Below are 26,036 nucleotides of genomic sequence, written 5' to 3'. Positions count from 1 at the left end.
CACTTTGGGCTTGGTGGCTCGCTGCGCTCGCCACACTATATAAATTTAACTCCATGCCATAGTGGATAGTGGGGTTATGAATAGGTACTAAATCGCATTGCACATCAAATCGGATGCAAATCGCATGCGCTTTATCTGCTGCCATGAAACTAAACAAGTACCTTTATTTTTATTTTTTTAATGCGCAGCTTGTATAACGCTGCGTGGAGGCCGAACAATCACACATGGAACTTCTGACAGTATACTATGGGTGCAGTACACACAAACAATGAATAAAGAACAGAAAAATAGATTTGGATTTTTACTGTGGAGGCAGAACAATCACACACGGAACTTATGGTGTATACTATTGGGGTGCAGTATACGCCAAAAAAATAAACAACAGCAAAATGTATTTTTATATTGTATTTTTTTTTATGGACGGGGCTTGTATAACACTGCGTGGACCATGGAGGCAGAACAATCACACACGGAACTGACAGTAGTATATGGTGTTTTGAATTGCAGTGCAGCACACCACACACACCACAATGACATTTTTTTTAAATCCCCTTGCTAGCATGCAAGAGGATGTGTATGTGAACACATCCCCTCTCATGCGGCCAAACGGATGAGAAATCATTCGATGGTCAGCCTTCACTCTGAAAAGTAAGTCCGCAATCGACCGAATTGAGGGCGGATGCTGACGTCATGTGACATCGTGTGTCAGTTGCCCACCTTGAGTAGGCATCGCCATGCCTGCTCATGGGGAAAGAAGCTGAATTCAGACCCTGTCTCTTCTGTACTAGCCGTCTCTCTCTCTCTTTATCGATGTATTACTGGAAGGTTGCTGCGGTCCCGAGATGTTCAGGTAGGCTCAGCATGGCCACACCTCCTCTGAGAAATGCATTTATTAAGACTTAGCTAGTACAGAAGGGACACAGCACAATGCAGTAGCACACTGCTTTTAAATGTGAACCCACTGCTGGGATCCAGAGTAAGATAACCTGGCTCCCCTGCATACAACAGTTTTACATGACTGGGGAGGTTTTAAAAAATAAATTAGTATATATATATATATATATATATATATATATATATATATATATATATATATATATAGTGAACAGAGGATGAGAACAGGTGAACAGAAGTCGAATGGCAACCAAATAATATATCATTTGAGATGATTGCCGGTATGTAATCCATTGAATAATTATATGTCATCTCAAATGATATATTATTTGGTTGCCATTCCACTTCTGTTCACCTGTTCTCATCTTCTTGCTTGAAGTCTTTCTATGTATCTTGTTAATAAAATCATGAATTATGTAGCCGAACAAGTATTGTACTAGCTTATAATTAAGTCCAATTTTAAAATGATTTTTTTAAGAAACACTCAATTCTATTTTGGTAACAATTTTAATGTTTACAATTGTATGTTATTAACTTTTTAGTTAACCCCCGATGAAGTCTCGTTAAGGGGCGAAACGCATTGGGTAACTTCTACTGTTTCCAAGTGTCTGAGATGTCTCAATAAAATTTAAAAAAGATCTGGAATAACTGCTACCACTGTGTGGAAAAAGACTTTTTAATAAACATATGAAATGATATGGATTTTTTACTGTATGCTAGAGTGAAATGACCTAAGGCTTCATTGATCTAATTGTGGTGATCAAAAATAGGGGTGCCAACTCACTCTCTCTCTCTCTCTATATATATATATAAATTAGAAGCCAGCACATCCAAAAATAGACAAAATTATTTTATAGTGAAAAAGTAACTTATGCTCCTGAGGACGGTAATAAAACATCGAACCACCATGTATATTCTTGATGGATGTGGTAACTCCTTTGTACACGGAATTTGTGTTTTTCCTTTGGTGTGTCCACCATCTGCTTCTCTGATGGAAATGCTCTTTTGATGAAAATGATTTTTTCACTATAAAATAATTTTGCCTATTTTTGGATGTGCTGGCTTCTAATTTTTTTCTTAAACTTTTGTATTTAAGTGGCTCCAGCACTTTGTGGTTGAGTGACTTTGGTGTGCATACTGCTTCAAGTATCTATCTATCTATCTATCTATCTATCTATCTATCTATCTATCTATCTATCTATCTATCTATCTACAATATAATCTATGCTAGTCTCTGTCTCTTTGTCTCTCTGTCTCTCTCTCTCTCTCTGCCCTCATTAATAATGCTCTCCCTCATCTGTACAGGCAATGTTAAAGAGCGTGCATGTATGGTGATATTTAGCATACACACTAAGCAATATTTTAAATAATATTGCTCAGAAGGGGTGTCATGTTTTTAGAAGCACCAGCTTCAGAGTAACGTAGGCTGGGTGCTTTAACGTATGGGGGTTGCATCCACAACAGAATGGAGTGAAACAAGTAATGTAAAATGAAATAGATTTAATAAAGATATTGCAAGACAATGATACTGATGGCATGAAATATATATGGCAGATATGAAAGTAAAAGTCAATAGTCCAATATATTATTGTAGAAGATGTTGATGCTTGGACTTGAAAGAATATTGCAATATTGTTTGAAGAATTGTAGTAAATGAAGAATCGGTTTTGAAGAATGAAGAATTGGTTGAAGATTGGATGATTGAATAAAGATAGGATGGCTGGATGACAATTGGATGATTGAATAAAGAATTGGATGATTGGATGAGGATCGGATGATTGGATGAAGATTGGATGGTTGGATGAAGAATTGGATGATTTGATGAGGATTGGATGATTGGATAAAGAATTGGATGATTGGATGAGGATTGAATGATTGGATGAAGATTGGATGGTTGGATAACGAATTGGATGAGGATTGTATGAGGATTGGATGATTGTATGAGGAATTGGATGATTGGAATAAATGAAGAAGACTTGTCCTTGCTGAGTATGGTCGTGGCTGCAGACAGAGGTGACCGTGGAAGTAACCGTCGGAATAAAGACAAGGCGAGGCCCCTTGAGAGGGCTAACCTTGGCAGGTCCTCTTTGGCGGCAGTGAGTCCTTTGGCACGTGAAGTAGTAGACAACCAGCAGGGGATCTTCAGTGGAGACGCTCAGGATGGTAGTGGAAAGCTACAGAGCCAGGCGGGAGCAATGATGATCGAGATCATTGTACTGACTGCCGGACTAGCCTGGTCAGTCAGTACTTAACAGGTGGACTGGGCGGTGATTGGTCAGGCAATCTGACTGGGGAGGCGGAGCCACACAGGAGAGGCAGAGGCAACCAACAAGATGGCGCCCGCCAGTGAGGGCGACAGATTACAGCCGGCCTGGATGTACGCAGCTGCGCTACGCCGGCATTCAGTCAGAGAGCTAACCAGGCACAAACAAACATGGCGGCACGCCACTCATACCCTGCATAGAAGCGGAGCACATAGCACCAGTGTCACCACGCAATGACAATGCGGCCACATGTACCCCACCGGAGCCAGGGGCATAAACAGAGGTGAGCGCCATGGTTTTATAAGTGCGGCTAGAGAGCCTAGGGCTGAGTACAGCACAGGGGTTTTGGGTAAACGCAATGGTGGATGTGACAAGGGGAAAATGAGCAATATTGTTTAAAATATTGCATATTGTTTATGGGGCTGTGGGGTGTTATTTTCTATTCTAAAATATATTTTATGTTTGAGATTTCGTCCTGCACTGGCCTTCTCACAAATGCAATATTACGAAGTACAAAAAATAAGTAATATTTTATCCTCTGTGTTTACAGACTTCACATGCTGGAAGAATGTTCTGGTTCCTGTTCTTGATGCCATTTTTTTCATATGGTGGAGTTCAAGGTGACATTGTATTTATATTTCACATTTTTTTAAAAGCACATAAAATATCTCTCAACCAAAACAAGGAATACTTTATTAGATGCATACATGGTCGACCTAACAACCCATACCCCATCTGTACAGTATGTCCTGCATTGTGCTGCCCCACCTCCCAGTCCAATTGTATTTCCTATATTGTGGTGTGTCTCTCTGTTCCTTTTGTATGTCCTGCATTGTGCTGTCTGTATTTTCATCTGTATGTCCTGCATTGTGTTGTCTGTCCTGCTCTGTGTATGTCCTGCATTGTACTGTCTGTTCCGCCATTTGTATGAGATGCATTGTCCTGTCTATCCTGGTATCTGTATGTCCTGCATTGTGCTGTCTGTCCTGCTCTATGTATGTCTTGCATTGTGCAGTCTGTCCCACCATTTGTATGTGCTGCATTGTGCTTTCTGTCCCGGAATTTGTATGTCTTGCATTGTGCTGTCTGTCCTGCTCTTTGTATGTGCTGCATTGTGCTGTCTGTCCCGGAATTTGTATGTGCTGCATTGTGCTGTCTGTCCTGCTATCTGTATGTCTTGCATTGTGCTGTCTGTCCTGCTCTTTGAATGTCTTGCATTGTGCTGTCTGTTCCACCATCTGTATGTCCTCATTGTGCTGTCTGTCCAGTCATTTGTACAGTATGTCCTGAATTGTGCTGTCTGTCCTGCATTGTGCGGTCTGACCCACCATCTGTATGTCCTGTATTGTGCTGTCTGTCCCACTATCTGTATGTTCTGCATTGTGCTGGCTGTCCTGTCATTTTTATGTCTTGCATTGTACTGTCTGTCCAGCCATTTGTATGTCCTGCATTGTGCTGTCTGCATCCCAATCTGGTAACCTCCAGGTAATCTACTGATAGTATAATACACCAAAATTGTGCCTAACATAATTGTTTACTTGAAATCAGTTCTCCACTTGCATATAAATTTCCAATTCTAGATGTAGAATTGGTCCCCTTGGAATAAAAGCCTATTAAAAGTGTAACAAATGGGAGCTCATACCACCCAGGGCTCTATCCTTTTAGCATCTATGTCTTTTCAGATATTGCAATTAATGGGGCAGATGTATTAAGCCTTAACAAGAGATAAATGCAAGTGTGATAAGGGGCCAGATTCTCTAAGCTTCAAAAATGATCAAATAGAGGGGTAGATTTATGAAGCGGTGATAAGGGAGGAGAAGTGATACAGTGCCTTGTAATTTATCACCGGCCAATCAGCACCTATTTAAACCCAGCCTGTAACTTAACAGTCAGAAGCTGATTGGCCAGAGATAAAGTACCAGGCACTTTATCACTTCTCCTCCCTTATCACTGCTTCATAAATCTACCCCTGTGAGTGATAAACAGCCAGCCAATCAGCCAATATCCTTGAAAAAGCTGCCCCTAGAGGCAGTGAAAAGCGTTGGAGCTGCTACTCTCAAGGCCCCTCATTGCCATCGCTGCACTGTGCATCTTTTGGATCCAACCAGCCGTCTTTATCTCCTCACCTCTTGGAGAATTGCTTATTTGGGACAAATATACATCGCTTTCCACAGACATCGTGATTCCTTAAAGTGGAGAAAGTTCCACCCACCCCTCCCAACGGAGATCACAGCTTTTCATGCAATCCTAAATGGATACAAGACTCCAAGGGGAGACCGCCCTAGGGTGGTCTTTTTTCCTAGCCAATCAGCTCCTGTCTGACATTTTTCAAACACATTCTGTGACATGGCAGGTAGGAGCTGATTGGCTCCAGCCAATCACCTGCTAACTGCCATGGCACAGGCTGGGTTTGAAAAGTCAGTAAGGAGCTGATTGACTGGACATTTATCTCTCTTTATCACCCTTGCCCCAATGTTTGATGGTTTTTATTGCCATATACAACTAACTTCTGTTTTTATTGTCCAAAAATGGTCCCTGCTGTAATGGGGCATAATATAACAGTGGATAGCAGGGCTATGGGCTAATTGACGCTGTCATCGGAGCTAATAGCATAGCCACAGATGAACCTATTAGCAGCGGTAAGGAACCACCGCTAATATGATGCCTCTTTATGTGTGGCTTAGTCAATAGTCAGAATAGTAGCAGAATAGTCAATCTGTCTGGATACAGTGCTGCAACAAGATGAAATGTTGGCATACACACGGGGCAATATGAGGGATATTTCTAAGTGATCTGAATAGATTGCTAAGAAACAAAGCATGGATCGCTCCATGTGTACACCCCTGGTATACTGCATGCAGTCAGCACCAGATTTAGGTCCACATGGGCATGGAGCTGAAATTTATGACAGGCCTATTGTGACAGGTGACAGATGACCAGTGTGAGAATCCTGACATCGATCTACCTTAGGCACTAGGGGGGATTTAGGGTTCAGCTGTGGGGTAGGTTATAGTTTGGCTGTGGGGAGGGAGGGTTAGGCACTTAGAAGTGGGGGTAGGCTTCTAATCTCGAAGTCTTAGGTCCCTCTTAGTGACTTGCAATAACTTCAACCAACTGCTCCAGGTCGCCATCACCGCTGTAGTGCTGCCTGCAGCTGCTGTTGCGTAAGCGCCAGCATGTCAACCAAGCAATGCCGCAATAAATGAACACCCAGCAGCCAGCATGAACAGAGGAAACTTTGTGCAACCCTGAGTATGACCCTCAAAGCTTCTTCTGCGCTTGCTCAGCAATTTGATAGTAGGAACCATCAATGGTAAAATGTTTTCTAACCATCGATGGTTCCTGCTAAATGCCATCAATGAGAGATGTGTAGATAGACATCTCTAACATACATATATTGTGTACATAATGTAGTGTATACATATACATACTGTTGAAAAGGCAGTTGGCAGGGAGCTGGTTACAGGAGGGGGCTGCTACATCCACATGATAGAGATACGCATAAGCACCTTGCAGGTTGAAGTTCTGCCTGTTTATATTTCATCCAGAGGTCTCCTGAGTCCTGCCTGCAGCCTGGGCAATCAATCTGTGTGGTCGCAGTGGGGAGTATGTGCTCTGATTGGCGTGATTGGGTGAGATGTGTCACTCAGCCAATCGGAGCACAGCACACACTGCTGAGAAGGTCCTGCACTGATCAGGGTTCTCCTTAGCTTGGAAGCTCTGGAGTGGACCATTTACCAGCAGACCCTGCCGATGGTAGTGGGCGGAGTTACATTGCAAGATGAGGCACCGTGCATTTACTAGGCTTTGGCCGAGTCCAGGGGCGGAGCCTCAGACACAATCGTGGCTGAACCAGCAGAGTTTTCAGTGGGGTGGTCGGAGCTTGGGGTGGCTTGTTTCAGGTCCGGTGGGGCCTATTTTCAATGGGAGCCTCATTTGCAAACACAGGATTTTTAGAAGGGGGTTTCCAAATGTAATCCAAAATCTTCTGCAGTGCATTGGAGTAAGTACGGGAGTCTAGGGGAGTGGTAACAGCCCTGAAAATTGGGCTTTTTATACACTGGATACTGTAGGCTGCCTCACATGCCAGTTCCAGACCAGCGATGTGCCCGCAAAATTTACCTGGGTAGCTGTGAAATGGGGAGGGTTGACTATTGCTCTTGTACTTTGTGGAGAATCTCCTGAGAGTGGAGAAAATCATGGTGCGTCTTCAGATGTGTGCTGCAAGGCCATCCAGGTGATCTGGTGCAAATTTAACCAGACAGTTAGGGGTATTAGCTCATGGGAAAGTCCAGCATTTCATTGGCGTTCCTATGAAACCGCTGGGCATTCCCATGGTAATCGCCCATTGAAGGGCGTACACGCATATTAAAGTGACCTGAGAGTCACTTTATATATGCGTGTGCGCACCACATCTTTCCATCGAAAGATATGGGAGGTTGCCACTGGCATGCGAATGGATGTATATGTAAATCATCTATTTGCATTTCATGCGAACATACGCACCATGCAAATGGTGGGCCGGTGTACCACCATTCGCAGGGCGGGTTCTGGTTGACTCGCAAGGATGTGAGTTTGCATCCGAATGAATCAACCAGAATAACCCCCTTGATAACATATTAGTGGCCTTAGTAAGATCATTTATTAATATATGTATCATTCTACATTCTGTAAGATTGTCTAATTGTGTTCCTTATGAATGTAACTTACATATGTAAACTTGTTTTTCAGTCTCTGCAAACAAACTGCCCTCTATTGAGCCTGTAACTCACATATCTATACCTGAAGACACAGAAGTTGGTGAGTGTAATTCTGCATAATGCATCTACTGAAAGAGATTATTGCCGGGACCTGATTAAGATTTCTGGATGCTCATTGGCTGGTATTGCTCCCTGTAGTGCTGCTGATCACAGAGTCAAGTATGCATGCGCAGGAAGTCACTACTCATTCACCCCGGGGTTTATTCATAACATGGGAGTTCTATTGAAGATGGGTTGTTGCTATGGGAAACATCACACCTTTAATAGAACTTCTATTTTCTTAAATAACCCTCCCCCCATGTGCATGTAACTTAAGGCTCCCATACACTGTGGTGACTTCCCTCCCCTGGGAGAAGTTGCCCGCAGTGCTCCCTTGAGCTGCTCGGTCCTTATATCGCATGCAATTCCTGCCAAGCCGGCCCGGCTCAGAAGCAACAGCTGCAGCAGGGGCAACTCAGTGGGTCAGGTGAAATGCACACGGGACTGTGCATTGCATTGGACCCGCTGTCAGTCACCTGCAATTTGGATTCTTTTCCTGTGATTGATTGCTGCAATCACAGAAAAAGAACCCAAATTGCAGGTAAATTGCCCAGTGTGGGAGGCCCTTAAGGTTAAACAACTGACACAGTGGCATATCTATAATGGATACAGGGTGGTCTCACACCTTGCAGCCAGTTCAGTAGAAACCTCCAGGAAAATGTCATCATCACATACCTCCCAACTTTTTGATGGTGGGGCTCAGGACTCCGGCATGCGGCCCAGCCGGGAAAAAGGGTGTGTGGCTTCTCAGGAATATCTGCAACCGTGGGGCTATGCCCTGTTTGGCCACTGGGGGCATGACTACCGCTCAGTGGGGCAGATGTACTAAAATACTTTTTGTGTTCTTTAAATATTGGGTCCCACTTCTCTGCAATATCACAAGGAAGCAGGCACCCATATCTCATGATGCCTACAGCTGAAAAGAAGACCCTTTGGGGGAAATTTACTAATATGATTTCGTAGAAAAAAATCGTATTTACCTAGGAATATACAATTTTTTGGAGTGTATTCGTATTTTTGGCATTTACTATGCCAAAAATACAAATATTCGTATTCATATTGATGGGACATTCGTATTTGTATTTACAAATACGAATGTCTACACCATCGATGGAATACGACAGGAATCACCATTCAAAAGAATGGTGGTTCCTGATTTACTAAGCAGCCGTATTAAAAATACGGCTAAATAGTGTAAAACTGCCACGGATATACGGCAGGAAAATACACTTTATTTTCCTGTCGTATTTGGCAGAAGCCTGCACGGATCAGTCAGATCCGTGCAGGCTTTAGTGATTAAAAAATTGTAAAATAAATAAATAAAAAAAAAACAGCGTGGGGTCCCCCCCACAGCCGTAACCAGGGCCAGGCTGACAGAGCCGGGCCGGTAATTAAAAATCAGGGAACCCGACAAATAGGTGTTCCCCGATTTTTAACAACCAGCCCCAGGCTCCAGGTCCGGGGCTGGTTCCCAAAATACGGGGGACAAAATGAGTAGGGGTCCCCCGTATTTTAAGAACCAGCCCCAGGCCAAACCAGCCAGCAGGGTAATGCCACAGCCGGGGGGGGGGGGGGACTTTTTATACAAGTCCCCCCGGCCAAAGCATTAACCCCCTGACTGGTCAGCCTGGCCAGGGGCCCTGGGGGAGTGGGGACCCCCCAATAAAGGCCCCCCCCTCCAGGACTTACCTGACCAGGCTGAAGCCTGGTGCTGTCCCCGGTGTGCAGAAAGCTAAATCTCTCTGCACATGTTACATCTGCCCCCCTGCAGTGCACATGGTTTTGTCCAGCTAAGAAGGAATTTGCCTCTAAGAGTGAACTAGAATAAGGCCCATAGTTTGCAGAGGGGTGCCAAAAGGAGAAGAGGACAGGTGTATTTTCGGCTAAATTACTAGCCAAATTCAGCCCTACGAATGATAGTAGATTTCCAATTGAAGTGTATGGCAAAATACATACATGTTCTTTTGATGGTATATTTCTTTTATAAAACGCAATACCAATGAAAATATCGTAATAAAATAGAAACACTTGTATACTTTGGAAAACATATAAATAAATATAAAAAAATATATATATATATATATATATATATATATCTTTACCATCCAATAATGAATAAATAAAGAAAATCAATGAGGAATAGAATAAAAAAAAAAGAAAAGTCAAAGTTTCTAATAGATTTTGAACAGTTGCATGGTTTCTCTTGTGAAACAGGGACAATCGTCTTCAGGATTAATGCTACAGATGAGGATGGTGATATTCTCATTTATGGTTTAACTGGACCAGATTACTACTACTTCACTTGTGATCCAAGAAGTGGTGAAGTCACGCTTGCTCTCCGATTGGATTATGAGGTAGGATGCCAAAATATCTGGTTAAAAATATAAAAATTAAAAAAATTGTCAGAAATCCTCATACAGTGGCTTTTTCCAAACTCCGCCATTACAGTCCACATTTTAAGAATCCATGCTGGAGCACAGGTGACTTAATTAGTAACTCCAAATTGATTGAACACTTTGGACATCCTTAAAATCTGGACTGTAATGGTGAAGATTGGTCATACAGAATTAATGTTTTCATTATAAATACAGAAACCGCTTTCCTTTTACATATGCTCACATTGTTGCAACTCAGTAACCACCCCAAAACCCCATTTAGCAGCTGAGAATCTCATGTACAGTATGTTTACAAAAATGCATTTGTAGCCTGTGTCCATAGGTGTTTCTATAATGAATGCAAACATTAGGTGGTTACCAGAATATATTCACAGTTAAGGGAGACCTTGGGGGTAGCCCAGCATCCCAGAGACACAGGGGCGTGAATGGCAGTGCCTTGAGGCTCTGGCTTTTACCCTCTGGACCCTTTTCAGATGCAGGGTCACAAATCTAGAGGGTGCAGAGCCTTGGATTAAAGGGACAGATACTCATGGTACCCCCTTTCACGTTAATGTGTCTCCAAGATGATGGTCTGCCCCCCGGCCCTCCCTGCACTGTGCATAGATACCGGTACCCACCTTATGTTTTATTTGATACATGTTTTATAATAGCTTCCATACTCTGGGAGGTATTCCTCTGCAGCTGTCCAGGGTCCTGGGGTGATTTCCACACAGATGATTTTACAGAAATATCACAAATGTGTATTGCACAATAATGAACTTAGTAAGTAATTTAATAATAAAAAAAAAACTTTACATTTGCATTAAATACTGTTAGTAATGCTCCTTACTTTTCCTACTGGGTATTCTTACTGCTGAGGACATAGGTGACCAATGATGCTCAGTGGTGTGTGATAGGTAACAAAGATGTAGAGCCAAATGTAATAGGGTGAGAGTTTCAGAAACTGAGTGATATGGGGAGAGTCTTCCCATTTTTTAAAAGTGGCAATCAGTTACATGGCAAAATCCTCATGGTTTTGCAGTGTAAATGATTGCCGCTTTAAAAAAAAATTGGAAATCTCTCACTTTCTGATTTTAACACCCTATTATATTTGGCCCTTAATGTCAGGAGATGTGTTGCTTTGGTCGTTTAAAGGGTCCTGTTTTTTTTCTTCCAGACCAAAACGACTCATGAAATTATTATGACTGTAACTGATGGATTTCTACCTACAGTAAGTACTCACCAGGAAAACAGCAGTTATGGCCATTAGTATTTATTTTATCATCATATATTTATAAACAACAAAAATTGAGCCTGCGCCCAGGAGCGTGGGTTCTAAAATGAAAAGTGCATACACACTAGATGAGACTTTAAGTAATATGCACAATAGAGATCCATTCATAACAACGTTTTCGTATTTATCAACCAGTGTGTGCGCTGAGAACTACTGTCGATAGCCTGGGGGTGGGGCGCTTACAACAGACAAGGCCATCTAGCATGCCGGGTCCCTCCCCATGATGCAAACATAAACTTTTGTGTTTGCATTGCTATTCTACAGCAAAGCTCTCACACATTAAGGGTAGTCATCTGCCTGCGTGGCCATTTTTTGGGTCACAGAGGCTTATGTGTTGATCCTCCCAGTCCATACAAGCCTGCGCTGTCTGGACTGCGCCCGGCAATGCCCCCAAAACATCCCGCCGCAATATGCGATTTTTGCAGATTTAAAACTCATGCCTAAACTGGTAACGATGTATGCTTCCATGGGTCATTAGTGACATCCCTTGTTGTTTGATATTCCAAGGCAATAAGAACATAATGTGCATAGTGTGATATGACAGCTTAACAGCTGGAACACATTAGGAGATAATGTAATAAGACAATTATATGGTATAAAGGGCCTAATTCCACATGGATCATTAATTAGAGACGTCGCAGTGGTCTACACGCAGAAAGTTGCCACCCAAATAGAAAGAAAAGATACCCCTTGCAAAATTGCTAATGCATCGCAAATAGCAATGTGTTCGTGTTCGCAGATCTATTTTTCCATCTGCGCCAGTCTAGGGCTGCCAATAATCTGCCCAAGAATCAGGCTGGAAAAGGACATCAGAGACCCACCAAAAAAGACACCTGGGCTTTTTCATGAACACACCCAGAAAATGCAATTTTTCCACCTCTAAATGCTAGCTTTATGTCAATTAATCTGCAGCTACCCTGCAACATCAATGCTATCTGGGCCTGCGCATGTGCGATGCAAATGCTGTCCATCCGCTGTCATACCATAATCGATCGATTTGCAAAATCTCAGTTTAGCAATTCATGCTAAATATGGCCCATACTACTCCATCATATGAGTATAAATGTTGGATTTTAACCTGAATATGTATCACCAGCAGCTTGGCGCTTAGGGCCAGATTCTCTAAGCTTCAAAAGTGATAAATTGGAGAGTGATAAACCGCCAGCCAATCAGATCCTACCTGCCATGTCACAGACTGTGTTTAAATAATGTCAGGCAGGAGCTGATTGGCTGGCTGTTTATCACTCGCCCTTTTATCACTTTTGAAGCTTAGAGAATCTGTCCCTCTGTCTGAAATTGCTGGCTAATACATTCGGGGCCATGGGAGGTGTGTGTGAGCTGTGACGTCGGATATGGCATAGGGCCACCAGTGCGGTGCCCGCAGCAGGGTGCCCTGAAAGTCAACCTGCAGCCAGTAGTACTGCTGGGAAAGGCCATCGTTTCATACAATACATACAATGTTGATTAAGAGCAGAGTTTTTAGGAAATGTGTAATAGATTACCTGCACTTTTTGGGGTAAAACATAATAAAGTAAATTAATTGTTAATTCCTGCCATTGAAATCACTTTGTCACAGACTCACTGGTCCATGTCCATGTAAATTGAATTGCTAGATTAAACCTAATTATTATATCTTGCTTTCTATTCGTTGCTATATAGCATGACGGGATTAGATAGTTTCATGTGTTGCAAACATCTTCCTTTATCTGCACTACATTACTACATTACCGTTATGTCATCTTCTCTCTTTAGATTCAGCACAGAACATTTGTAATCGTAGTGGATTGCAATGACAATGCACCTATATTTTACAATACCCCTTATGAAGCCAAAGTCCTTGAGGTACTGTACTGTATGCAGTGTTATAATTTATTGGTAATTAGTGCTCATATTTTAAAGTATATGTTGAATAAGACATTTGCTTTCATCACATATGGATAGAGGTTAATTGAATAACTTTATAAAATACAGACCACTGATACTCATACAATGAACAAATGATAAAACAGAATCATTATTTTTATTTTTTATTCTAGAACGAGACACTGGGATCTGTAATCATCCAGGTCACTGCAGAAGATTATGACGCAAACAGATTGACTCAGGTCACAATCAAAATTGAGGAGGTAAAAATTTAATTGCTAGCAATTTCTTATTTGTAGATCATCAAACTCATTCTAAAAATAACTTTTATAATTGGGTGTATCTCATACACAAATAATGCTATTTCGACTTATTTAGGCTTAATTGTTGTTACTGTTGGTAGGGTAAACTTGCCGTCATTGTGACAGCCAAAGACCTGTTTTCTCTGGTACATAATGTGCAATTTTCCATCCATCCGGATGTGTGTTATTCAGAGCCTGATGTATCAAGCTTCAAAAAGTGATACAGTGGAGAGTGATAAACAACCAACCAATCAGCTCCTAACTGCTACATTACACTGTGTTTAAAAAATGACAATTAGAGACAGATTGGCTGGTTGTTTATCACTCTCCACTTTATCACTTTAAAAAAAAAAAAAATATTTATTTGCAAATTTTTGACATATAAAAAACAAGGACAACAAAGTCCGTACATTTTATACAAAGACACCACAAAAAAAAAAAAAGAATATACACACTACAATACTTTACATACAAATGACATAATTGACAAGAGAGTTTCTAAATCTGATTATTCCATACTGTCTTCATTTTGTTTTGACTTACTGGTCATACTAAGATCTGTATGATTACAGATCTTCTCTAGACTTTTCCCTGTCCCTCCAGGATTTAACCCTTCTATCATTATACTTCTTCCTCAATTTTTCCATCTTATAATTATACTCTATTTTACCTATTACTTACTGCAGAGTGGGGGCTTGTTCTTGTTTCCATAGTTGTGCAGTTGTTGCTCTTATTGCACAAATTATTTGATTTAAAAGGTATTTTTGTGTGCTGTTCAGGTTTGGTGGAAGTATATGCAGTAGGATCATCTGTGAAGATAGCTGCACTGCCGAGCCCACACTCTGCAGAATAAAACTTTTGATCTCCACCCAAAAATTTCTTAGCTTCTCACAGGACCAAAATATGTGTTTTATGTCCCCTCTTTTTTCACATCTCCAACATATGTCTGATTGATCTGGGAAAAAACTATTAATCTTTGCCGGAGTATAATAGGTCTGATAGAGTATTTTAAAGAATTTATCAATCTGTAATGTAGAATTAGACATCTGGTTCACTGACATGAACAATTGTGCCCATTGTGCATCGTCCCAGGAGAAGTTAAGCTCCCTTTCCCACTTCAACTGCCACCTTGTTTTAGTTTCTTGTCCTTTTCTCTCTTGTTGGAGTCTTTTATACCAAAAGGTTATTCCTCCCTTCTTTTTTAATCCAGAAACCTGGCTTAACCACTCTTTCGGGAGTGTTTTTAGGCCTGTTGTTTCAAATATGTTGGATTGGAGCCAGTGTCTGATCTGCAGGTATTTATAAAATTTGGAGTTGTGAAGTCCAAATTTTTTTTTATCTGGTTAAAAGACATTAATTGTCTGTTTTCATATATATCCTCTAGCGTTTTTATTGCATGGTTTCCCCAACATTCTAGACTTAAATTTGGTATTATTTTCGTTAAAGTGTTTAGAGGAAGATACGCTATGGGCGCGCCCAACAGCTTCATCCTTCCCAAAAGACTATGCCATTTGTGGAGGATCACTTTGGTAGAGTCTGCTAGTCCTTTACAATTCTTTATGAATTTGGGGGGGGAACCATATTACATTTTGAGGGGAAATTTCTATTATGTTATTTACCTCTGGGTTTATCCAACCATTGTTCTTCATGGGACAACTCCAGTTCTTAATTTGGTCTAATAGTGCTGCAGATTGGTATAGTTCCAAATTTGGGAGGGCTAATCCCCCTCTGTCTTTGGGGATCATAAGATATTCCTTTGCAATTTTCGCTCGCTTATTTCTCCATACATATTTGTTAAATAGGAAGTTAAATCTCATAATCCAATATTTGGGCAATATTTTGGGATAGCACGAAAGAGGTATAAGATCTTTGGTAAGATAAACATTTTTAATATCGTTACTCTGCCTAATAGGGATGCCTCTATGTTCATCCATTTATTCATTTTTGTGTTTAATTGCTGTAGGAGGGGGGCATAATTAAATTCTATTATATTCTCTTCCTTGGATACCAGTTGTATCCCTAAATATTGCAGGGCATTTTTTTTCCATTTAAATTTGTATCGTTCTTTCAGATAATTTAGTTCAGTTGGGTCTACATTCAGTGGAAGAGCTTCAGATTTATTTGTATTTAGTTTATAATATGAGACTTTCACAAATTCTTCTATGATATCTAGTAGTGCTGGGAGAGATTCCCTAAGGTTTTTAATAAAGAGAAGAATACCATCTGCATAGAGTAGAGCTTTATGCTGAGAGTTATCCACTATTGGGCCAGAAACCTCTTGGGATTGTCTGATTAGTTCCGCCAGTGGCTCTATTGCCAATACATATATTATGGGAGACAATGGACATCCTTGTCTCGTCCCATTTGAGATCAATGTATCTGACATAAACCCATTGCAATACACAGTTGCAGATGGGATAGTATACAGAATAAGGATGGCTTTGAGGAAATTGCCCTCCAGTCCATATTTCTGGAGGACCCATTCCAGAAAGATCTATTGCAAACGATAAAATGCTTTTTCTCCATCTAGCAATAGGGCCACTAGCTGGACTCACTTCTTGCCGCATATTCCATTATGTGGATTGCTCTGTAAACATTGTGTGGGCCTTGTCTATTTTTGACAAAGCCGGCCTGGTCTATATGTACTAGATCTCTTAGAGTTTGTGAAAGTCTGTTGACAATCAATTTGGCGTATATTTTAATATCCGTATTAAGTAAGGCGATTGGCCTATAGTTTGAGGGGGTTGTCAGGTCATTTCCTTCCTTCCCTATCATAACAACTCGGGCTTCAATCATCTCTTCTGGGAATCTGCCTAATTTATTTCCCTCCAGAAATGTCTGGATAGGACTGGTGCAATTTCTTTCTGATAGGTTATGAAAAAGTTATTTATGAAACCATCTGGGCCCGGGGTCTTGTTTGGTTTCAAGGTCTTAATTGCCTCTATGACCTCTTGTAGGGACCAAGGGGTATTTAAAATTTCTCTCTGTTGTTCGGTTAGTTTAGGTAAGTTTATTTTGGCCCAAAACTGGTCAATATCACAAAGGGTAGGTTGGGGGGTATCTTCATCTGTAGCTAGGTTATATAATTTCCCCAGTTAATTTGAAAAGACATTCGGCATGTCGGCAGGGTTAGTTATTTTCTCGCCTCTATGATTATAAAGCGCTTTTACAGCATTTTTAATTCTAGCTCCTTTAATTTTTTTGGCCATGAAGCTCGTGGCTTTATTGGCTTCACTGTAGTATTTTTGTTTAATTCTATCAAGTTGGCGGTTTATTTGTTTCATATTTACTACTTCTAGTTCGTCCCTAGCCTTCCGTAGGTCTTTTAGTATTGTTCATTGGTGGGGTAAGTTTTTTTGTTCTTTTCAAGTACTTTAATTCTATCTTCTAATTCTGTAACAAGTTGTAATTCCTGTTTTTTTAATCTAGAACTAATCTGGATGATTTTACCCCGGATAACTGCTTTAAGTGCGCACCATAAATTGGTTGCGTTGGTCTGCTGTGCGTTATTATAGAACAAAATTTGTCTATTGCTTCCCTTAGCAAATTCTTAGTTTCCAGTGAAGAAAAAAGTGCATTTGGACATCGCCAGATTCTAGGGGTCATATTAAAGATATTTTGTTGCCAGCTAACCGCTAGGGGTGCATGGTCCGAGCAGGTAGCGGGCAAAATATCTGCTTTTTTTATATCCTGAAGGGTAAGCCTATCTGCAAACACAAAATCTATTCTTGAGTACGTTTTACGGGCATTTGAGAAAAAGGTATAGTCTCTGGCGGTCGGATTTTGAACTCGCCAGGTATCATACATTTTGGCCTTATGCAGAGCCTCATTGAAGTCTTCGGCTTTTTTCTTGATCTCTCAGGAGGACTTCAATTTTCCAACATCTGATTTGTCTAATCTTGGGTCTCTTATCATATTGAAGTCTCCCAATACAAGTCTTGATCCCTCTGCTACAGTATTAAATTTTTTCCACTTTATCACTTTTTAAAGCTTAATACATTTGGCCCTTAGTCACTGGTATAGTATTAGTATACTTAATATAGGATTTAATTGTGGGCTGGTCTTGGCATAGTTTTCGGTTGTTTTATTTCTGGAATTAAATAAACTATTTAGCATTGAGGAGTAGAGCTAATTCTGAATAGCCTGTGCCTATTGGGTAAAGGAACACATTTATTTCAACACATGTTTTAAAATGGCGAATGTCAGATGCATTTTCCAAGAGTATATACAGTATATGCCCTGCTCATTTGAATATACCAGAAATCTTCCATTTTAATAAATTCAGAGGCTATTATATCCCAGTGAAGGGCCTACATTTCCTAAACATCAGTTTGGCATGGGTTTAGTCTGGTAGTGAAAATATAATCTACTATATTTTTCATTAGACACAGTATTAAACCAAATGCCAGATGTATTATTCATTTAATTGTTTATAAAGTATCCCTGTACCTACTGCACCAAATTAAATGAGAAGAGCCCTGTACTTTCAGTCAAAACAGTCATTTATTTGGCAGTTTTGGCTGTTGCTGCTGATTTGAAACCCACCACTTAGTAAAAATGCGGTTTCCATTCCTGTAATAGAAAAAACATCAATGGTCATTCATTGTTTATATCTATTATAAAATGTGGTTTCTGGGCAGTTTCCAGTCAGCTTGAGATTTATTAAATCCAAAAGCAGCAAAACCACCAGTGAGGCCATTAATAAATATATCCATTAGTGACAAGATCTGAGCAAATGAAAAAAAGAAGAAGCATATTTTGGTATATTTACTAAGGGGGGTATTCAATGTTTTCCATTATTTCCAATTTTCAGAAATAATGTGCTTTGAGTATTCAATCTCGGACGTTTGTGTTAGGGAAATGGACGGGATTCACATCTGCAGATCTGGCTATTTGAAAAGCCAAATCTGCTTTTGCGGAAACGGACGCTAAATTTTAGCGGTCATTTCCGCAGAAAAAGTTGTGGATATGTGGATTCAATCTTTTAAAATTTTTTTCAGATTTTTGGAAACTATCCGAAGATAGGAAAAATAATAAAAAAGATTAAGTAGATGGATTCTGTGTGGAAATGGAGGGTGCCGATTGACACTGCAACGGTGGGGATTCCGACAGTCAGCATCACGACGTCGGGATCCCGACTGCTGGAGCTTCGTCAAGGGGGCTATTCTCCCTTGTGGGGACCCACGACCCCCATAGAGGGAGAACAGAACCCGTGGTGGCTTCTTTGCGCTCTCCCCCCTGTTGGAGCACCAGCAGTCGGGATCCCATCATCGGGATTAGGGTTGCCACAGATTTCCGGGATTCTCCTGTTTTTTGTGGCAACCCTCCAAATTTCCACTATATAGGTATTGCTGCCCTGTTGATCTGGGATTCGATTTGTGCCGTCCCGGGAGCGCGCATCGGGATCACAAGGTAAAAAACCTGTGCGATCTGCATGCGATCCCTATGCGATTTTGACTATATAGTCAAAATCTCATGCTGGATTGTACCGTGTGTACACACCATTAGATCTGGGTAAGTTATTTTGTTTCTGTGCAGGGTAAATACTGGCTGTTTTATTTTTACACTGCAATATAGATATCAGTTTGAAGTACACACCACCCAAATCTTAAGAATTAGGCTTATGTTTCTTTATTAGAACTGTCTGATTGGCCAGATAGGCGCATCTGTTTTATGGTGTTATTATGGTGGTTTTATTAAAACTACACATGAAACAGATGTAGAACAGATGGACATTGCTGGTGGTAGGTTAATTAAGGACAAAGGGAAAAGCAGCCACAGATGTGTCCATCTCAGTCACACAATATGCTGATATTATTTTTGATATCTTTCCACTTATCTTCTGCAGTAAGCACATTATCACATTATGCCCTTGAACTTCTAGGTCATACCAAGTATTACGGAAACTAACCTATTCTACATCGCACCCTATGGACTTCCGACAGTCGGTAACATCACACTTAATGGTACTCTGAACTACAACAGCAAGAGCTCCTTTTACCAATTAAAACTAAATGCAACGGTAAGTTAATAAACATGGGGAGGGTTTGACAAATGCGGATGTGTCATGAGAGTTTTCTGGGTGTGTCCAAGACAACCACAGCAACTATGTTGTACCCAGGGCCAGCGCAAAGTTTTTTGGCACCCTAGGCAAAACTCCAGCTTTCCAGAACCTCAGGTGGAGGTGGCGTTTGTGCGGTTTGCATTAAGTTCAATAAGATGCACCTCTCAGAGTCATGCTTAATTTTCTGATAGTCTGGGGCACCCCACTGATTCTGGAGAACTGCGTAGCTGTCTAAAACTGTCGAATAGTAGAGCCTACTCCAGTTGTACTGGCTCTGGGGTCTTAGTTCAGATGGTCATTCTGAGCAACCAAAGTGCTTCCCAAAAGTGCGATGTGATCGTTATATGGCCAATGTTGCATCTTTGGTACATAAGTGGTAGATTAGAGACACTGCCAGTGGCATCTCTGTACAAATCCACGTGCTGCATTAGTAGCATTATTTGTGTAAATCTGCTGCATTTGCGATTACAGTCATGGCGGCATTTGCATTCATCACTGAATCAGGCCTTGGCGGAGATTCTCTAAACTAAAAATGCGATAAAAACCCTGTTATCTGGGTTTTTACCGCATTCTGGGATGCTCTAAGCATCCCCCACCGAGTTACCCTGACGGCATCGCCAGAAAAATGCCCCATAGAAGCCTATGGGCTTTTATAGCGACCCACCGCCACCCCGCACCATCCCACCACCGCCCTGCACCAACCCCCCCTCACCTGTGTTCGGGCAACACAGAGTTGTGCTGCCCGGACCTGTGACCTCCTCCTCCCTGCACTATGATCCTCTTCCGGTGCAGGGAGGAGAAGAGCCCAGCGCAGCAGCAGCGCCAGGTAAGGGAGGGAGGGGGGAGCCGCCGGACCCGATGGAACCCGCTGACTCACCGTAAAGGACAGCTCTTAACGCAAGAGCTGTCCTTTGCCACAATTATCGCATATGTTACAGCATATGCGATAATTATGTAGTGGGCGGCGAAGGGGGGCGGAGCTGGGCTGCGGATGTAAGAACATCCCGCCATAAATCCTTGAACATTCAGGCGCATAGATGCACATCATCATAAAGATGTAGATGCAATGGTGGCAAAAGACATCTTCCCCAATTAGTCACATAGTATTTATACATGCAGTTTGCACTTGCATTGTTTGGCAAAATCACAACATGGATGTGTATAGCATAATTTAGCTACGGTTAGAATACACAATATAGGGGTCTGTGTACTAAGCCTTAGAGAGAGATAAAGTAACAGGAAATCCGCTAATGTCCTTTTTCAAACAAAGCCTGTAACATGGCAGTTAGGAGGTGGTTGGTTTTATCTCTGTCCGCTCACACAATCATAGTATAGTTAAAATTGTAGAACCTTTACAAATTAAACAGTTTAATGGCAACTATTGATGATTTATTTATTTTTAATATTTTATAGGATGAAGGACAGTTTGAATTGGTTCAACACACTACAACTTATGTGCTTTTGTATGTGATTGATGTGCCCGACATGGATCCACAATTTCTAGGTGCTCCGTATGTGGCCTCTATTGATGAAAATAGCCCGCTGGTAAGTAACCCAATGCTCTTTCCTGCAAAGTGGCACAAACCTCATTTACTGATACACAATCTAATGAACTGATGATCACATTTCAATGGGACAGTACCACTGAGTTTGCTTCATACACTCATGAATCCTATGCCGATCAAGAATCAAAAGTTTAACGTAGATCTGCCAGGTCACAAAAAATGGAGATACGCGTGTTTCCTTCTCTGACATGACCTCAATCCAATCCATAATAAAAACATGGACTAGATTGTCATGAAATAAATACATTGTACTAGGCATAGTATCAATATGATATTGCAGCACTTATGATTAGCAAAAGCCTCTTAAAACCCTTCACTGACCCTTCGGCAGGATTCCAAATATCACCCACATATTGGTGAATGGGGTGCATTCAACAAATGTTCCAGGATATATTTCTTAAGTTGGAACCAGAATACCCTAAGGAGAAGTCAATTCCAAAAGTAACGTGGGAGGGGGAAGGGGGGGAGGGGGGATGTATGCTTTATGAAATATGTTAAAAATATTTCTTGACACTGAATTGCCAGGAGCAAATTTCTAGAAATTTGGTGCCTTTACAAAAGAATTTCACAACATAAAGATGGGATAGCCTTTACCCATTTAGTCATCCTAAGCACACCTCCTCATTTGCTGTTTCAGGAAGGAATAGTGTACCAATACAGTATCTCTCGTTTTAGTTACTGGCTCGGAAGTGAGCATTGCATCTAAGCTACATATACAAGAATGGAACATTATACCACGCACTGTAATGCCCATTGCACATTTTAGCAAACTTTGTAATGCAAATTACACATAAAGCCACATGCCATAATGCCAATTACACATAAGGCCACACATGATGCCCAATGCATACTATTTAATACACCATAATGCCCATTACATACTGTATAGCACACCGTAATGCCCATTACATACTATATAACACACTGTAATGCTCATTACACACTATATAACACACCGTAATGCCCATTACATACTGTATAACACACCGTAATGCCCATTACACATTTGACACACAAGTGCCACTTACCTACTTGCTTGATGCCAGGAGCTTCATGCTGGATGCCAAGGGGCTTCATGCTCGATGCCAAGGGGGACTGAAATTGCTCATTGCCAAGGGGGACAGAACTGTGCAGCAGCCCGCTCCCAGTTCCCGCCGCTATTTTCAATTCAATGCACCGCTAGCTCCCCTGCCCGCAGCTCTCCCGCCCGATCCCAGTTAGGCAACAGAAATCATGGGGCCCCATACACTGATATCTGTGGGGCCCCCTCCCCATCAAGCATAGAAGTGGTGTGGAGCAGGGAGGGAGTAATAGTGCGGAGTAGGGAGGGAGGGTGGGAGTGATAGTGCGGAGCAGGGAGGGAGGGTGGGAGTGATAGTGCGGAGCAGGGAGGGAGGGTGGGAGTGATAGTGTGGAGCAGGGAGGGTGGGAGTAGTGGTGTGGAGTGAGGGTGGGAGTAGTAGTGTGGCACAGGGAGGGAGGGTGGGAGTAGTAGTGTATAGCAGGGAGGAAGGGTGGGAGTACTCCTTAGTTAGCCAGATGCCGGGGAGCCGCGCACCCCCCAGCCATAGCTGTCAGGGTCAGTGTGCTTTTGGCACCCCCCCAGCTGACAAAGAAGTGTGCGACCGTGCACTGCACCCCCCCTGCCCGAGCTGACAGATGCAGAGTGCAGTCTGAACCCCCCCAGAAGGCAACGCAGTGGGGTGATCCGCGCACCCCCCCTGTCGCCGGGCATGCCCGCTCCCTGCTGTGTCTGGGAGATGTGCTGCTATTTAAAATTCACATCTCTTGCTGGACCGCTAGCCAGTAGGCACTTGCGGTTCAGTTGATTGGCTGCTGGACCACAAGCGCCTATTGGATAGTGGTCCAGCGGGAGACGTGAATTTTAAATAGCAGCATGTCTTCCAGACACAGCGGGAAGCCGGGAGTGGGTGGGGGAGCGGGCAGAGGAGCATGCAGGGGAACGGGCGAGCTGGCAGTGCACAAATCTTCCTGTTATCTTCCGCTCTCGCTACGCCCTTGCTGTTATAAGCAGTGATGGAACTGGCAAAATGTTCAGAGTGAGCATGATCAGAGGAGTGTCCCGGGCTGACTCCCGAATACAGGCATTCTCTTTGTGGCTGTCACTTGTCTTTTCCAGATCTTGAACAAAGTCCCACGCTCTTTTAGGCCAACGAGTCTGTGATGTGGTTCCATTCTAATCCAGAGGTTTAAATAGGCTAAACTCCCGAACCTGCAGTGTGGCGAGCAGGAGGCTTCTTTGCGCTTGGCCTGCTGCTGGAGTCCAGCAGTCAGGATTCTGACCTCTGTCTAATGACCACTGGACCCCCATACCACACCCATATAAAACAGTGGTCAAGTATAAGGCAAAATATGATTTATATTTTCTGTGTCATGGGGACCCTAAAAGGTCCGGTGCCCGTAGGCTGTCTTTTTAGTAGTCTGTCTTTTTGGTAATCCAGCACTGCTGCTGATATATAAAAGAAATGCAAATTAAATATTCGTCACGACCATTTCATATACTTTACATTGAATATGAAGTGATACTTTCCTTTTTACTTTCATTTAGGGTTTACTTGTTTTGAAAGTTGTGGCTATTGACCCAGACAGAGGAATCAACGATGACATTTCATATTCAATAAAAGGTACCGTAAGTATACAAATTCTGTCTATAAATCAAACATTCACTTTGGACTGTAACATATTGAGAAATGTAGGGTACAACATATTCACTGTATGTTGGTTTATCTGCAGGTTCATCTGTGCCTGGTTTACCTCTGTTTAACATAAGTGAGACCGGAGAAATAAGTGTAGCTGGACACATAGATCGCGAAGCTCTTTTGGATCACGATGAGCAGGTTATACTGGAAGTAGTGGTGAGTCTCATTTTGGATGTACTACTTCTCTTATATCTCTCTTTGAATGTAAAGTGGTTTAAGGCAACACATACTAAATCAATGTTCAAAAATCAGACATATACCATATTTAGAATTTTTTTTAAAGATCATTTCAATGAACCAGTGCATCCCCCAGCTCAAAATACCAGGTCCTCCTCAGTGGCAGAAGCCAGGAGCAGTCACGGTATAGGAGCCAACACTGCAGACATACTGGTCCTAGAGGCAGTAGCGCATCTCCAGGACACCCAGAGGGATGAAAAAATGGGGGCCAGGCTGCAAGGCCATGCCCCCTACCCACACCAACTTTTGTCTGCATGTCCAGGTGAAAAAACTTGTGGTACACACCGCGTTGTTATTCAGGTGTAAATTGAATATATTATCTCGCACTGATCACAATAATACAAGGCACACCATGTACAATTAAATTAATAAGCTATATATAAAAAATAATACAGGTTGAGTATCCCGTATCCAAAATGCTCGGGACCAGGAGAATTTTGGATAACGGATTATTCCGTATTTCGGAATATTTTAATATTTCAATTATGTATTTTGAAGTATCTTGCATGTTTGCTGTATAAACACATAAAATACACACAAATATATTTTATTACCACATAAAATACACACAAATATATTTTATTTGTTCAAAAAACAAGGTTTCAAAACATGAAACAAAATTTGTGTACTATCTCAGATATTGAATTTGAATGCCAAGCAATCATTTTCTTGCGCATATATAGTGCCAGTTACATATCATGTCACCAGTAGTGCTGTTACAAATGTCCCCAGTGAGTTTTTAGCAAAAAAATTTTTTTTTTTTTCACTTTCTGGAATGTATGGTTTTCGGAATAATTCGGATAACGGATACTCGGATACGGGATACTCAACCTGTATTTTTATAATGACAATAACAATGCAGGGGGGTAAACAACTAAAATTGGTGTATAAATAACAAACATGAAACATAAATTACATGGGCAGTATTCAAATGAGGATAATTCGCCCTGTTTCACGGCGAATTTGTGCTATTTTCGCGTTGGAAGGTGATTTTTGGGGTCAGAAAGCGAATCACCCTATTCAATATGTACTTCTCGCCGTATTTCTAAGTGATTTTCGCCGTGTGTCGCCGTGTAGCAAATCGCCATCTTTTCATGGTGAAGTGGAAAGTGAACTTGTTGTTTTACATTTGGTGTCAAAAAATCAGGAATTTTATTCTGAGAAGGGGCATGCTATTTTTATTCATGTGCACATGAATATATATTTAATAAAAAAATATTTTTTTTTTTACAAGGAGCAGCCAGCAGGGGGCCGGGAGCCGAGAGCCAAGAGCCGCTCATTAGATAATCATATATTCACTGCACCCGATCATTACATATGCACGATCGGGTGCAGTGAATACCTGGTCCCCTGCTGGCTCTCCCGGGGGGCAGCCTGTGCTGCCTGGCTCCCAGGGAGCCCACCTACCCCCCACATACGTTCTGTGGCAGGCAGGGAGACTTCCATCTCCCTGCCTGCCACCGTCCTCAAGGGTTCACACTCGCCGCCAGGGGCAGCGAGCCCCTGCGACGTTGAATAGGGGGATAGCAGGGGGACAGCGTGGCTCTGGAACACGGCGACTGTGCAGCAAATTCTTAACAGGATTCGCTGCACGCCATGAATATTTTCATTGAATACTGCCCATAATGGAATATATTACTAATATATAATCGGTTAAAA

General features: G+C 41.8%; 1 protein-coding gene across 1 annotated transcript in view; it reads left to right on the top strand.

The window, feature by feature from the left end:
- The window catches only part of CDHR2 (cadherin related family member 2), an 83,285-nt gene that overhangs the window by 2,081 nt on the left and 55,168 nt on the right, over nt 1-26,036 (top strand). Inside the window, exons 2-11 of the mRNA XM_083180135.1 lie at nt 3,709-3,778; nt 7,890-7,958; nt 10,172-10,311; nt 11,510-11,563; nt 13,385-13,468; nt 13,663-13,752; nt 19,676-19,813; nt 21,269-21,400; nt 23,990-24,065; nt 24,175-24,296. Of these exons, the coding sequence (XP_083036261.1) occupies nt 3,709-3,778; nt 7,890-7,958; nt 10,172-10,311; nt 11,510-11,563; nt 13,385-13,468; nt 13,663-13,752; nt 19,676-19,813; nt 21,269-21,400; nt 23,990-24,065; nt 24,175-24,296 (975 nt within the window). The remainder of the gene's footprint in view (nt 1-3,708; nt 3,779-7,889; nt 7,959-10,171; nt 10,312-11,509; nt 11,564-13,384; nt 13,469-13,662; nt 13,753-19,675; nt 19,814-21,268; nt 21,401-23,989; nt 24,066-24,174; nt 24,297-26,036) is intronic.

The sequence above is a fragment of the Crinia signifera genome, chromosome 4 (assembly GCF_055691185.1).
Source record: "Crinia signifera chromosome 4, ASM5569118v1, whole genome shotgun sequence".
In the NCBI taxonomy this organism is placed as follows: Eukaryota; Metazoa; Chordata; class Amphibia; order Anura; family Myobatrachidae; genus Crinia; species Crinia signifera.
The sequence above is the reverse complement of the archived record's forward strand: the minus strand, read 5'-3'. Positions and strand labels throughout refer to the sequence as shown.